General features: G+C 48.8%; 1 protein-coding gene across 1 annotated transcript in view; it reads right to left on the reverse strand.

Moving 5' to 3' along the window:
• Positions 1-16215, reverse strand: part of rspo2 (R-spondin 2) — a 348828-nt gene that overhangs the window by 127896 nt on the left and 204717 nt on the right. The window contains exon 2 of the mRNA XM_041190157.1: positions 5714-5902. Coding sequence (XP_041046091.1) covers positions 5714-5902 — 189 coding nt within the window. The remainder of the gene's footprint in view (positions 1-5713; positions 5903-16215) is intronic.

Raw genomic sequence — 16215 nt, forward strand, 5'->3', positions numbered from 1 at the left:
TCCGACACCCCCACACACACACACTCCGACACCCCCACACACACACTCCGACACCCCCACACACACACTCCGACACCCCACACACACACACACTCCGACACCCCCACACACACACACTCCGACACCCCACACACACACACACCGACACACCCCACACACACACATCCGACACCCCCCACACACACACACTCCGACACCCCCACACACACACACACCGACCCCCCACACACACCACACTCCGACCCCCCCACACACACACTCCGACACCCCACACACACACACACACTCCGACACCCCCACACACACACACACTCCGACCCCCCACACACACACACACTCCGACACCCCCACACACACACACACTCCGACACCCCACACACACACACTCCGACCCCCCACACACACACACTCCGACACCCCCACACACACACTCCGACCCCCCACACACACACACCCCGTCCCCCCACACACACACACTCCGACACCCCCACACACACACTCCGACCCCCCACACACACACACCCCGTCCCCCACAACACACACTCCGACCCCCCACACACACACACTCCGACACCCCACACACACACACACACTCCGACCCCCCCCCCCAACACACACTCCGACCCCCCACACACACACACTCCGACCCCCCCACACACACACTCCGACCCCCCACACACACACACTCCGACACCACTCCACACCACACACACACACTCCAACCCCCACACACACACTCCGACCCCCCACACACACACATACCGCCCCCCACACACACACACTCCGACACCCCACACACACACACACTCCGACCCCCCCCACACACACACACTCCGACCCCCCACACACACTCGACACCCCCACACACACACACTCCGACACCCCCACACACACACACACTCCGACACCCCCACACACACACTCCGACCCCCCACACACACACTCCGACCCCCCACACACACACACACTCCGACACCCCCACACACACACACTCCGACACCCCCACACACACACACTCCGACACCCCCACACACACACACTCCGACACCCCCACACACACACACTCCGACACCCCCACACACACACACTCCGACACCCCACACACACACTCCGACCCCCCACACACACACTCCGACACCCCCACACACACACACACACCCCGTCCCCCCCCACACACACCCCAACTCCCCCACACACACACACCCCCCCCACACACACACCCCGTCCCCCCCCACACACACCCCAACTCCCCCACACACACACACCCCCCCCACACACACCCCAACTCCCCCACACACACACACTCCGACCCCCCCACACACACACTCCGACCCCCCACACACACAATCCGACCCCCCCACACACACACACTCCGACCCCCCCCCCCACATACACACTCCGACCCCCCCCCCACATACACACACTCCGACCCCCCCCCCACACACACACACTCCGACCCCCCCCACACACACACACTCCGACCCCCCCCGCACACACACACACTCCGACACCCCCACACACACACACACACACACACTCCGACCCCCCCCACACACACACACTCCTACACCCCCACACACACACTCCGACCCCCCACACACACACACTCCGACACCCCCACACACACACTCCGACCCCCCACACACACACTCCGACACCCCCACACACACACACTCCGACCCCCCCACACACACACACTCCGACACCCCCACACACACACACACTCCGACACCCCACACACACACTCCGACACCCCCACACACACACACTCCGACACCCCCACACACACACACACTCCGACCCCCCACACACACACACTCCGACCCCCCACACACACACTCCGACACCCCCACACACACACACACTCCGACACCCCCACACACACACACACTCCGACCCCCCACACACACACACACTCCGACACCCCCACACACACACACACTCCGACACCCCACACACACACACACACTCCGACACCCCCACACACACACACTCCGACCCCCCACACACACACACTCCGACACCCCCACACACACACTCCGACACCCCCACACACACACTCCGACCCCCCACACACACACTCCGACACCCCCACACACACACACTCCGACCCCCCACACACACACACACTCCGACCCCCCCCCCACACACACTCCGACCCCCCACACACACACACACTCCGACACCCCCACACACACACACACTCCGACACCCCCACACACACACACACTCCGACCCCCCACACACACACACACTCCGACCCCCCACACACACACACACTCCGACCCCCCACACACACACACACTCCGACACCCCACACACACACACTCCGACACCCCCACACACACACTCCAACCCCCCACACACACACACCCCGTCCCCCCACACACACACACTCCGACACCCCCACACACACACACACTCCGACACCCCCACACACACACTCCGACCCCCCACACACACACCCCGTCCCCCCACACACACACACTCCGACACCCCACACACACACACTCCGACCCCCCACACACACACACCCCGTCCCCCCACACACACACTCCGACCCCCCACACACACACACTCCGACACCCCACACACACACACTCCGACCCCCCACACACACACACCCCGTCCCCCCACACACACACTCCGACCCCCCACACACACACACTCCGACCCCCCACACACACACACCCCGTCCCCCCACACACACACTCCGACCCCCCACACACACACACTCCGACCCCCCACACACACACACTCCGACACCCCACACACACACACACTCCGACCCCCCACACACACACACACACTCCGACCCCCCCACACACACACTCCGACACCCCCACACACACACACTCCGACACCCCACACACACACACACTCCGACCCCCCACACACACACTCCGACCCCCCACACACACACACTCCGACACCCCACACACACACACACTCCGACCCCCCACACACACACACTCCGACCCCCCCACACACACACACTCCGACACCCCACACACACACACACTCCGACCCCCCACACACACACTCCGACCCCCCACACACACACTCCGACACCCCCACACACACACTCCGACACCCCCACACACACACTCCGACCCCCCACACACACACACTCCGACACCCCACACACACACTCCAACCCCCCACACACACACTCCGACCCCCCACACACACACACTCCGACCCCCCACACACACACACTCCGACACCCCACACACACACACACTCCGACCCCCCCCCACACACACACACCCCAACTCCCCCCCCCACACACACCCCAACTCCCCCCCACACACACCCCGTCCCCCCCCCACACACACCCCAACTCCCCCCCCCACACACACCCCAACTCCCCCCACACACACACCCCGTCCCCCCCCCACACACACCCCAACTCCCCCCCACACACACACCCCAACTCCCCCCCACACACACACCCCATCCCCCACACACACACCCCGTCCCCCCCCACACACACCCCAACTCCCCCACACACACACACCCCGTCCCCCACACACACACACCCCGACCCCCCCACACACACACACACTCCTACCCCCCCAACACGAACAGAGACAGAGATAGAGATACACATACACAGAGACACAGAGAGAGAGAGAGAGATACAGAGAGAGAGAGAGAGAGATACAGAGAGAGGGAGAGAGAGAGGGAGAGAGAGAGACACACACACACACGGAGAGAGAGACACAGAGAGAGAGAGAGAGAAAGGGGGAGTGGCAGACACACACACACAGCGACACAGAGAGAGAGACACACACACACAAATACACACACAGCGACACAGAGAGAGAGACACACACACACACACACACACACACACAGCGACACAGAGAGAGAGACACACACACACACACACACACACACACACCGACACAGAGAGAGAGACACACACACACACACACAGCGACACAGAGAGAGACACACACACACACACACAGCGACACAGAGAGAGACACACACACACACACAGCGACAGAGAGAGACACACACACACACAGCGACACAGAGAGAGAGACACACACACACACAGCAACACAGAGAGAGAGACACACACACAGCGACACAGAGAGAGAGAGACACACACACACACAGCGACACAGAGACACACACACACACACACACAGCGACACAGAGAGAGAGACACACACACACACACAGCGACACAGAGAGAGAGACACACACACACACACACACAGCGACACAGAGAGAGAGAGACACACACACACACACACACAGCGACACAGAGAGAGAGACACACACACACACACACACACAGCGACACAGAGAGAGAGAGACACACACACACACACACACACACACAGCGACACAGAGAGAGACACACACACACACACACACACACACACAGCGACACAGAGAGAGAGACACACACACACACACACACACACACAGCGACACAGGGAGAGACACACACACACACAGCGACACAGAGAGACACACACACACACACACAGCGACACAGAGAGTGAGACACACACACACACACAGCGACACAGAGAGAGAGACACACACACACACACACACAGCGACACAGAGAGAGAGACACACACACACACACACACACACACAGCGACACAGAGAGACACATACACACACACACACACAGCGACACAGAGAGAGAGACACACACACACACAGCGACACAGAGAGAGAGACACACACACACACACAGCGACACAGAGAGACACATACACACACACACACACCGACACAGAGAGAGAGACACACACACACACAGCGACACAGAGAGAGAGACACACACACAGAGAGACAGAGACACACAGAGAGAGAGAGAGAGAGACACACATTCACACAAACACGGAGAGAGAGACAGAGAGACACAAACACGGAGAGAGAGAGGGAGAGACACAAACACGGAGAGAGACACAGAGAGACACAAACACGGAGAGAGAGACACAAACACGGAGAGAGAGAGGGAGAGACACAAACACGGAGAGAGAGAGAGAGACACACACAAACACGGAGAGAGAGAGAGAGAGAGAGACACAAACACGGAGAGAGAGAGAAATCCAAGAGATCACATTGACAGTGAAAGGTGCACACTAACTGCAGTATAATTTTGAAGGGGACTGTGCTGCTTGGAAAATATCAAAATGGATTAAACACCAACATAAATCACACGGATAAAAAACACAGCACATCTTACACCCATCAGAACAAAGATATTTCCTTCTTTCATTCATTAGAAATAACTTGCAAGTGACTTCACAAAGCTCCTACAAATAGCAGCATCATCATCTCAAAATCAAGATTCCCAAAATATCTTTGATCAAAATACTAAAGCAGTTCAATGGGGAAAATAAATCTGAATTTTCAAACTAACTTCCTCGCTCAACGATCACTGGGGCTTTTTAAATTGTGCTGCAATTACGTTTCCAAATGAATAAAGATAAACTCCAAACGCAAACGTCATTGACCCGAAACCTCCCTCCTCACATGGACGCAGCCCGGCTGACTGAGTTTTAACCCTTTATTTCAGACTTCTCACATCCGTCTTATTTCACTTCTTGAACAAAAAAGATCCTTTTTTTTTGTAGTGATTTCATGCAGAAATAAAACAGGGACAGTAATCAGGAAGAAAAAAAATCCTTCCCCCCACTGACCCAGCGTCAAACACAGAAAAGTAGGACCTTACTTGCACATCTGTTCATTTCAGGTGCACGGACACCATAATACCCTGAGGGGCAGGAGTGCAGGCACTCTCCATACTGACGCATCCCTTGTCGCCGGAGGAAGAAGAATAATTTCTGTTGGCAGCTAAGACACCCATTGTCCTTGGAACAAAGTAGGCAGCCCTTACAAATTGGATATGGTCCAGTGTTTGCTGTAAAAAAAAACAGAAATACAATCATAAAGTGGTCACAAGTACAGGGAGAGGCCATACAGCCCCTCACGTTGATGCCAGCTCTCTGCGAGAGTGACTCACCCAATCCTATTCGCCCACCTTTTCTTTGTAGCCTTACAAATTTTCTCTTAAGATAGTTGGCCAATTCCCTTTTGAAAGCCACGATTGAATCTGCCTCGACTACTACACTCTCAGGCAGTGCACTCCAGATCCTAGCCATTCATTGCATAAAAAGCCAACAGTAGGGTACATGCTCACACAAACTACACCTAGACAGAACTTTAAATATCCAAAAAAAAAACACGAGATTCCATTTTGGGTGCGTGGAAGCCTCACGTTTTCCCAAATTGTGAACCTGAGATCATACAGGGGAGAAAAGAGGAAGCACTTTATTGTTTCCAGTCACTGTACAGAAACTTCTCCTACATCCATTAACTGGATTCACACAGTCACACTCTGCATTTAACATCAGCAGTTACTGCATCCAGTCTCAAATAGGTCAATGTGCAGCTACAATTTGACAGACTTGCTGATGGTCAGAACATGAGAGAGAGAGAGAGAGAGTGTGTGTGAGTGCACCAGGTCAAGTAAACAGCATTGAAACTGCACATCTACAATTGGCGAATGCACACACCCAGATCTGCTCTCCGTATTTACAAAGATATGGAAGTTCTGGAGAAAACACAGAGGAAATGTCCAAGGTGATCAGAATGGAGAGGGTACAGCTATCAGGAAGGTGGGACTTTTTCCTCTTGGGGAAAATTAAAAGACCCAATCCTGACTTTTCAATAACAAGGGAGTTTTTTAGGTTCCCAGGGGAAAGGTCTTTCTGTTTATGGTTGAGCTCAGAAGGTAAAATTACAAGTTAGCCACTAACTGAGCAAATAAATAATGAAGAACTTCTGCTCAGTGTGGTGAGAATGTGGGCTACGTGGTGTGGCTGAAGCAGAGAGAACTGATGTGTTTAACTGGAGGGTTGATGCATACACAAAGCAATGAGGAATGGAAGTGGGGCAGAGGTGATCAGAGTGGGAGGAGCATAAAGGCGAGGTAGACTCTTTGGGCTGAGTGGGCTGTTTTGTGCTGTAGGTTCAATGCATCGCTGTGTAAGTTTTGTCCTAATTATCAAGTAGAACTCATTTTATAATGAGGCCACACTACAGTGAGAAATTCCTGCTAAATCCACATGGAACCCACATTCACAAGTCCTGTCAATCACTGATGAAAGGTCAATAAAATGGGATCTTTAGATTCGTCCTGTCAATCTTACTCGCTCCTCAGATACCAGCTTGCCACAGCATTCGGGATTTTATTTAACCTGTTGAATTTATAGCATTTACCAAGTACTGTCTGTTGGAGGGTGATGGTTGGTTAGGGTGGCGGAGGGAGGTTGGGGGTGGGTGGATAAAGGGATGGTGGGAAGAGCAGGAGGCTTGTGTGTTAGAAATTGCTTCCCTCTTATGAATGATTGGTAAAAGCGTTTCCATTGACACCACACACCGAGCTACATCACTCCTTCAGGAAGCTGATGCAATCTGGATGGAAGAAGTGCACAGGTGATCTAGACCCACAGGTCGCAACATTAGTTTTAACGTTTGATTCACTCACCAACATGACCAATTATTTACCTTCACCACTGTTACCCAGAATAAGAGAGACATTAGCCAGGCTTTCAGTAAACAAACGTATTAGTTTATTATAAAACCAGTCAACTAGAAAGGCAAAGCTTGTTAACACACAGCATGAAATATGAAAGTATACCAATTACACTTTCGATATACCCTAAATGTGTCTCTCTCTCACAAACACACACACACACACACACACACACACAAACAAAAATAGAGGAATTATGCCAAAGGTTGGAAGTCAATAGTTCAAGGGAAAAGGAAAAATGATGGAGTGTATGAAATGCTGTCCGGATTATGCAGCTGGTGTCTGTCTCAGTGCTGATCTATAAAACGATTGATGACTTTTGCGCAGCTTTTCAGATAGACTTAAGGAACACCTGCAGGCACTAAATTCCAGCACATGGAGTGACTTAGGGGCAGCTTATATTCACTTCTGGCTATGGATTTGCTCTGGACTGCAAAAAGGCTGCTGTCTTCTTTTCTCAAGCAGCTGGTCCTTCTTCTTCTCCTCAAAGCAAAACCAAACCAACCTTTAAACAGTTTTTCAGGCATTTTTTTTCTCCCCAGTGCCACAAACTACCATGCAGCCCCTTTTGCACACAATCCACCAAGGTCAAGAGGTTTCTAGCCTCTTTAAAACTATTTTTCCTGTAAATGGATATCTCCTCCAAGAAAAGCAATCGGAGTTTTTTGAATTAACCCTTTAAGGAGCAGGGTCTGATAAACTCAAATTCTTCCAGAATGTTATTAGTCCTTGAAGATGAACCATTTTCTGAGATTAAAGTGCTCATTAGAAAGGGCTTGTGACTCTAAACATCTGAACTCCGTGTCCCAGGGTTCCACTGAACACATTACTGATCAATTCTTTTATAACCTGGTAGATGCTGTCTCCTGGGACGAGTTTGGAACTAGGGAGCAGAGTTTCTAAGGGGTTGCCCATTTAAGATGGGGAGGAGGAGAAATTTCTTCTCCCAGGAGGGCTGTTAATCTTTGGAATTCTCTTTCCCCAGGGAGCTGTGGAGGCTGGGTCCTTGAATAGATTCAAGGCCGGGTTAGACAGGTTATTTTTTTAAATCAACCAGAGAGATGAGGGTTATGGGTGTGTGTGGGGGGTTGGGGGGGGGGGGTGGTGGGGAGTAAATGGGTCACAATCAGATCAGCCAGGGTCTTATTGAATGCCGGAGCAGGCTCGGGATGGGGGGGGGCAAAATGGCCGACTCCTGCTCTCATTTATATTCTCAGGTCCTGTTGTAATGATGCACTCAAGGAGCTCATTTTAAACCCAGAACCAAGACAATTAGCTGTGCAAGTTAGTTCTAGAAACCGTAAGCAGTAGGGATTTAAGGAGGTCTTAGTTACAAAGCGCTTATCCTGGCTGCAGGATGTCCTGACATACTTCACAGCCAATTAAGCATTTGTGAAGTGTAGTCACTGTTGTATTGTAGGAAATTGGGCAGCCAACTTGCACACAGCAAGATCCCACACACAGCAGTGTGAAAATGACCAGACAATCTGTTTTTGTGATGTTAGTTGAGGAACAAATTTACACTGGGGAGAATGCTTCAGCTCTTCTTTCAATAGTGTTTTTTGATAGTGGCATGTTTTACATCTACTGAGGGCGGCCGGCAGGGCCTCGGTTCCACACGTTTTCTAAATGCCAGCACCTCTGACAGTGCAGCACACCGAGAGCTGCAGTGATGTGTCAGTCGGGATTTTGTGCTAAAATCTCTGGGGTGGGGCTTCAAATGTACTTCATTGTCTGTAAAGTGCTTTGTGAAAGGTGCTACATAATGGAAGTTCAAAAACAAATTTAAAAAATCCATCCATTGCAGAGCCAAATCAAACGAGTTACAACACAAGTGAAAATAAAGTTATTCTGAATATCCAAGCTAAAATGAATCACCCACTACTTTACCACTGAGAAAAGGAACTCTATTCATATATCAACCATCCTTTGTCTCTTCCTTAAGAAAAGTATTCAACTGCACCTTTAGGGATATGGTTTAAGGAGAGATTACCCATTACTCAAGCAATGGGCAAATGCCAATTTCACCAGCAATGCCCATCTCCCGAGAATTAACACATTACAGCTTTTCCAATTTCTCACATTTGATTTCTACAGCGTGAACTGATTTTTATTATTTCTTACAGTCAGAGTGCACACTGGGCAAGTGCTGCCCTTTCAAACAGGAAAACAACAATTTCTCTCATCCTGTTCTTTAAACAAACTTCTGACAAGACCTTCCCTCCTGACTGCCAAAAATGGATACATCTTAAATCCAACAGAACTGCAAACAATTGAACAGTAACTTAAACTGTGGTTTTAATACCAGGATGGTCAGAATGAGCTTCTAGAGTGTTGAGCATATGGAACTCTGAGTAGTTGAGGTGAAATACAGAGATATATTGAAGGGGAAGCTGGATAAATATACAATGGAGAATGGAATCAGGGTAGGGTTAGTTGAAGTCAGGTCAGCGCATGTGGAGCATAAACACATGCACAGATCTGCTGGGCCGAATGGCCTGTTTCTGTGCTGGAAATTCTATTCAAGCTCGTCTCAGGACAAGAGCTAGGACTGGTCAACAAACCAGCGGCACATGGAACTGTCAACATGGACCGTTCTCCAGAATCCACGGGATCATGCAAACAAATGAACTGGAGAGAGGAGGAGATGATCAACAGTGATAGCTTAAAAACCCCAAGTGAAAAGGTATGAAGGGCACTGTGAATAGAACTGGCTGTGACATTGCATTAGGGGACTCACAATCTCCCACCAATACAGGCCACATTTCATATTAGACATTAGGGTATGAACCTGACTATTCAGGCATAAGCATTGTGGACTGGAGGACATCCTGCTGGTCTAGTCGCTTGTCACACATCTGGCTCAAATCTGATAAGTGTGGCTCCCTTCTGTAACTAAACTGTTGTTCTTCTCCAGGATCATCTCAAACTTCGAGGCCAATCCACAACTCCCTCTTCACCAACCTGAGGAGAAGCTGCTTCTTGAAACCTCTTTCTCCATCAAGTGCCTGAAGCTTTGCTTCAAAACAAAAGTGTCTCATCCCCACTACAGCCACATGCAATGCAAACCCATCACTCAGCAGCTTCTGTGAGACCTGACATCTGGGCTTCCTGCCAACTCCTCTCTCTTTAACCTGTAACATCCTCCCTCCCCTCAGTGCCCACCAAATTTGAGAGCTGCTCCATTTTCTTGGAAGACCAAAGCAATCCATATCTCCCCAGTTAGTTTCAGCTTCACTGAAGACTCTTGTACCTTTGCCTCCTGTTCCTCTGGATTCCTCACCCAAGTGGGGAATTTCTATTACACCTTGCGCAACCTCAGGACATCCCGAATGCTTTACACAAGTGTAGTCACTGTTGAAATGTAGGAAACACAGCGACCAATTTGTGCACAGCAAGCTCCCACAAATAGCAATGAAGTAATGAACAGCTCATCTGTTTTTGTGATGTTGGTTGAGGGATCAAAATTGGCCCCAAGACACCGAGGAGAACTGCCCTTCTCTTCTTCAAATTGCGATCCCATGGGATCTTTTTTATCCACCTGGGTCTCGGTTTAAAGTCTCATCTGAAAAATGGCACCTCCAACAGAACAGCACCCCCTCACCACTGACCCTCTGACAGGGCAGCACCCCCTCACTACTGACCCTCCAATAGGGCAGCGTCCCCTCGGTACTGACACTCCGACTTCGCAGTGCCCCCTTGGTACTGACCCTCTGACAGGGCAGTGCCCCCTCAGTACTGACCCTCCGATAGGGCAGCATCCCCTTGGTACTGCACTAGATTCTCATCGTGGATTATGTGCCAATTCCCATTTTCCTAGCTCTCACCCAAATCCTTGTCTTACATCTCCTCAACGGTCACCTGGTCACCTCCAGAGTACCTTTCCACAAATATCCTCCATAGCGAAGGTGTAGTTCTACAACAGGACAGAGCTCATCCCAACTGGTGAAATGCATTATTCGCTGGAGTTACTGACATTGCAGTTGTTGGAATGTGTGCTACATGAACATCAAGGTGGTTGGGCTAGTTTGAGCGATGTTGAACAGCACTGCTATTAGCTAGAACTACAACGTAAATGCTTCAGCTGAAGAGGCTGACTGGATTTTGATCTGCTGTAGTTATTTCTTGTACCTGTTAGATCCACATTAGTCAGCAGGGGTAACAACCAAAAAAACCTCCGTTAATCCATTGGCACAAGGGTGAGTCTACAAACACAATCATGGGTAGCTAAAAATCCTCTGGCCCAGTCAGCCTGCACACCCCCACCCCCCCTCTGCCAGCATTTCACCTTGAGGAGAGGCGATGGCATTGTGGTATCATCTCTGGACTAGTAACCCAGAGACCCAGGGTAATGCTCTGGGGACCAGGGTTCGAATCCCACCACAGCAGATGGAGGAATTTGAATCTAATAAAAATCTGGAATTAAAAGTTTAACGATGACCATGAAACCATTATCAATTGTTGTAAAAACCCATCTGGTTCACTAACGTCCTTTAGGGAAGGAAATCTGCTGTCCTTACCTGGTCTGGCCTACACGTGACTTCAGACCCACAGCAATGTGGTCAAATCTTAACTACCCTCTGGAATGGCCAAGCGAGACACTCAGTTTCTCAAAGACAATAAATGCTTCGGCCTAACCAGTGACACCCATGTCCCGTGAATGAATTTTAAAAATTTATCTATAGTCCAGCCCATCTGAAACTATGCCATTGCCTTGATTTTTATCTTTTTTTCAACTCTTCAAGGCCATTTTGAGGCAGTGGAAAAAAGATAAGGCTGCAAAATTTGTCTCTGAGCAGCCCCGCACAATTAAAACTAGCCCAGGAGATAAACGCCACACCGGAGTGCTAGCTAGAGGATGGATGTCTGCTGCTTACACCTTTCTTATGGCAAACTACAAGATTACACAGTCTGCATCCTCCACACACTCCTCTACAGCAACATGTTCTGGACAACAAGCTAGGCAGGGGAAAAGGCTGAACAGTTTCCACCTTCGCTGTCTCAGACATATCCTCGGTATCTCTTATCAGGACAAGGTCACCAACTCAGAGGTCCTGGAGCTAATTCCATCAATGTGCACCCATTGCTGAGTCAATGATGTTTGCACTGGCTCGGCCACATTCATTGATGGATAACGGCCAGATATACAGATATTCTGTATGGTGAACTGGCCACTGGGTCACAACCTCCTGGGGATCTATTCCTCTGCTATTAGAGCACCCGCAAGATGCCAAATGCCAAATAACTGAGACCCATGAAAAACATGTCTGTACTTATTCATCGACACTGCACACTACAGGCAAAGCAAACATAATTCTAACAGGTCGCATAATGGTCTGGCAACTCTGGGATCTGAATTTAACTCCAGCCTTAACCAAGGAGTGAAAGAGATTCAGACCGAAGCCATTTCAGCCCGGTTCCTTGCAGACTAACATTAAGTTACCAGAGTCTCATTTTGAGCAATTGCTCTCATGGTGAATCAGAAACTAGCTTACATTCATGAGAGTGAAATGTTAGCCAAGAGTTGGAATTTGCGAACGCTGTTTTGGAACAGGACAGATGGAGTCTGTGTTGTTACTGATTCGCAAGGATGCCCCCAGCACCACCCTGACAAAATTTGATACTGAGCGAAGTAAGGCGATATTGGAACAGGTGACTAAAAGTTTGGTCAGTGGCGGAGGTTTTAAGGAGAGTGGAGAATGGAGAGGTTTAGGGAAGGAATTCCAGAGATTAGGGCCCAGACTACTGAAGGCACGACTGCCAATGGTGGAGGAGAGGGCATGAGAGATGCACAAGACTACGCAAGTCCAAAATGACAAAAATTCACATTAAAACTTGAAATCCAACTTTTTAAATGTTTGTCCCAAGCACAGGCAATGAAAATGAGATCTCTTGGCGATAACAACTCTCTACCAGAAGGAAGTGTAATCAAACTAGTCTACATTTAAAGCTTATCATGCCTGTATAATGAACACATTCTGCAAAACAAATGTATTTGAAAATTAAACTATCAATTCCAACTTGCAATATATGCCAGAGACCTTTTCAAATACAAAATCTTCACACTCTCCACACACCACCAGCACTCAGCAGGAATCTACTCGTTTCCAAACTCTCATTGTTCAGAGTTTGCCGCTGCCAAAATTCCCCAACACATTATTCACTTATATAGAACTGCAAATCCAAAAACCTCACCACCTTAAATAGTCTTGCTCCAAAAATCATTACACAGCTTTTGAAAAAAGTGTTTCAACATTTAATCAAACCACTTGCAGAACTGTTTAATATTAAAAATAAGTCTGTGGGGGGAACTGATGACAAACTTAAAGGGCTAAAATTCTTGGCAAATAATAAACCAAAGCGCAGTTTAAAACTGAGAATAGGACAAAACAGCATCAACAAAGCACTTGGATTGGGCCTCTTAGCCAAAACACTCATCATCCAACACTGAAGTACACAGGTTAGGGCTCCCAATTCCTAGGAACACATTAAATCCTCTTAGCTCGAAGTCTAAATGAGCCAAGTTCAGCTTCTCAGTTCCAAGGAATAGCGGAGTTGTGGGGGCGGGGGGGGGGTGGGTGGTCGGGGGGTGGAATGGTGGTGCAAGTTGGTATGGAAATCACCTACAATACTCATCATCATATTGCTGTTTGTGGAGTTTGCTGTGCCCAAATTGACTGCCACGTTTTCTACCACAGTGACGTTGCTTCCAACAAAAGTACTTCATTGGCTGTAAAAATATTTTGGGATGTACTGAGGTTGTGAAAAGATGATGCATAAGTGAAAGTCTTTTGCTTTGAAAACGCCTCCTGTTTGCTATTTCTAGAACCACCTTGAATAGCTATTGATTTTCCCCACGAGGTTCTGAATTTAAAATGAGCCCAATGAGTTTGATCGCTAGTGTTACAGCAAGGACAGGCTGTGAAAGAATTACGTATTTAACAGAAACAGATTTACCTGGAAAAACTCAGCAGGTCTGGCAGCATCGGCGGAGAAGAAAAGAGTTGACGTTTCGAGTCCTCATGACCCTTCAACAAAACTGAACAGATGCCTGGAGCAGAGTGAAGCTCAGGTGTTTAAATGAGAATGATTTAAGCTGCGAGCTCTTTGTGAAGGAGTGTTCTAGCTCAGAGGTGCTAACAGTGGAGGCTTGTTACCAATCAAACGAATTTCAACAGCTCCTCCCCCCACAACCAACAGAGCACATTTGGTTGGGGAATGGTGTCTGTGCAAAAGGGTGGGGGATTTAGATGGGGTGTGCAGTAACATAGTGGTTACCTTACAGGACTGGCAATCCAAGAGATATGAGCCCAAATTCCATCATTCCCATGGCAACTACCGGTTTAAATTCAGCTCGTTTCTTATTAAATCTGGAAAATCTAGAATCAGCAATGGTGACCATGAAATCATTGGATTATCGTCAATAACCCAATTAGCTATGCTCTTTAGGGAAGGAATTCTGCCGTCCTTATAGACTCTGGCACATAAGTGACTCCAGACCCACAGCAATGTGGTTGACTCTTCACTGCCCTCTGAAATGACTGAGCAAGACACTCAGTTGGCAAATGTATCCCAAGGCTGCAGTCCGTTTCCCCCAACAAAATATTAAAACTACATAGGATAGGTGTGAAAACAGACACAGATAACTTATCTGCTGCAGCCACATTGAGAGAGAGAGAGAGAGAGAGGAAGGCAGTTCAAGGAGCTGTATCACATCTCTGGAAATTCTAAGAAAACCTTTTGAAATGCAATTTCATTAATAGTATTCAAAAGGCAAACATCAAATAAATTCCAAATTCACTGTTTCTCTGCTTCATTTACAATGTCTAAATAGGTTATAAAGAAATTACAAGAGCACATTCTTATTCAAATGTATATTTATCTTGTAATGAGTTGGACCAGACTTAATGGAGTCACAAGATCATTATTACTTCATTCAGTCTGAGTGAGACATAAAATATATTCATCTTTAAGTGTTTTGTTGAAAATAAACAGGACCTCTTGTTTTGACCCAATTAACTGGTAGGTAAAGAGATAGATTTTTGGGTCACTGTGGGAGAATTCACACCTTTGTTCCAACTGAACTAAAACCATATCAGACACCAGGTTCGAGTGTTAAATCTACAACTCCTATTCTTCCTCAGAAAGATACAATGCAAATACAGCAAGCAATTAGGCAAATGATACAAAGGGATTGGAGTACAAGAGTAAAGAAGTCTTACTGTGATTATACAGAGCATTGGTGAGACCACACCTGGAGTAAATATGCACCATTTGGATTCCTTACTCAGGGAAATACATGCTCCTCCTAGAGGGTGTGCAACCAAGGTTCACTAGACTCGTTCCTGGGATGAGGGAATTGTCCGATAAGGAGAAATTGAGGAGACCAGATTCCTATTTCCTGGAGTTAGGAAGAATGAGAGGCGATTTCGTTCTGAAGGGGCTTGACAGGGTGAAGGCTGGGGAATCTAGAAGAGTCTCAGAATAAGGGGTCAACCATTTAGGACTGAGGTGAGGAGAAATTTCTTCACTCAAGGGGTTGTGAATCTTTGGAATTCTCTACTCCAGAGAGCTGCGGACGCTCAGTCATTGAGTACATTTGAGAGGGTGCTCAAAAATCTATTTAATTAAGGGAT

Source organism: Carcharodon carcharias, chromosome 6 (genome assembly GCF_017639515.1).
Source record: "Carcharodon carcharias isolate sCarCar2 chromosome 6, sCarCar2.pri, whole genome shotgun sequence".
NCBI classification, from domain to species: domain Eukaryota; kingdom Metazoa; phylum Chordata; class Chondrichthyes; order Lamniformes; family Lamnidae; genus Carcharodon; species Carcharodon carcharias.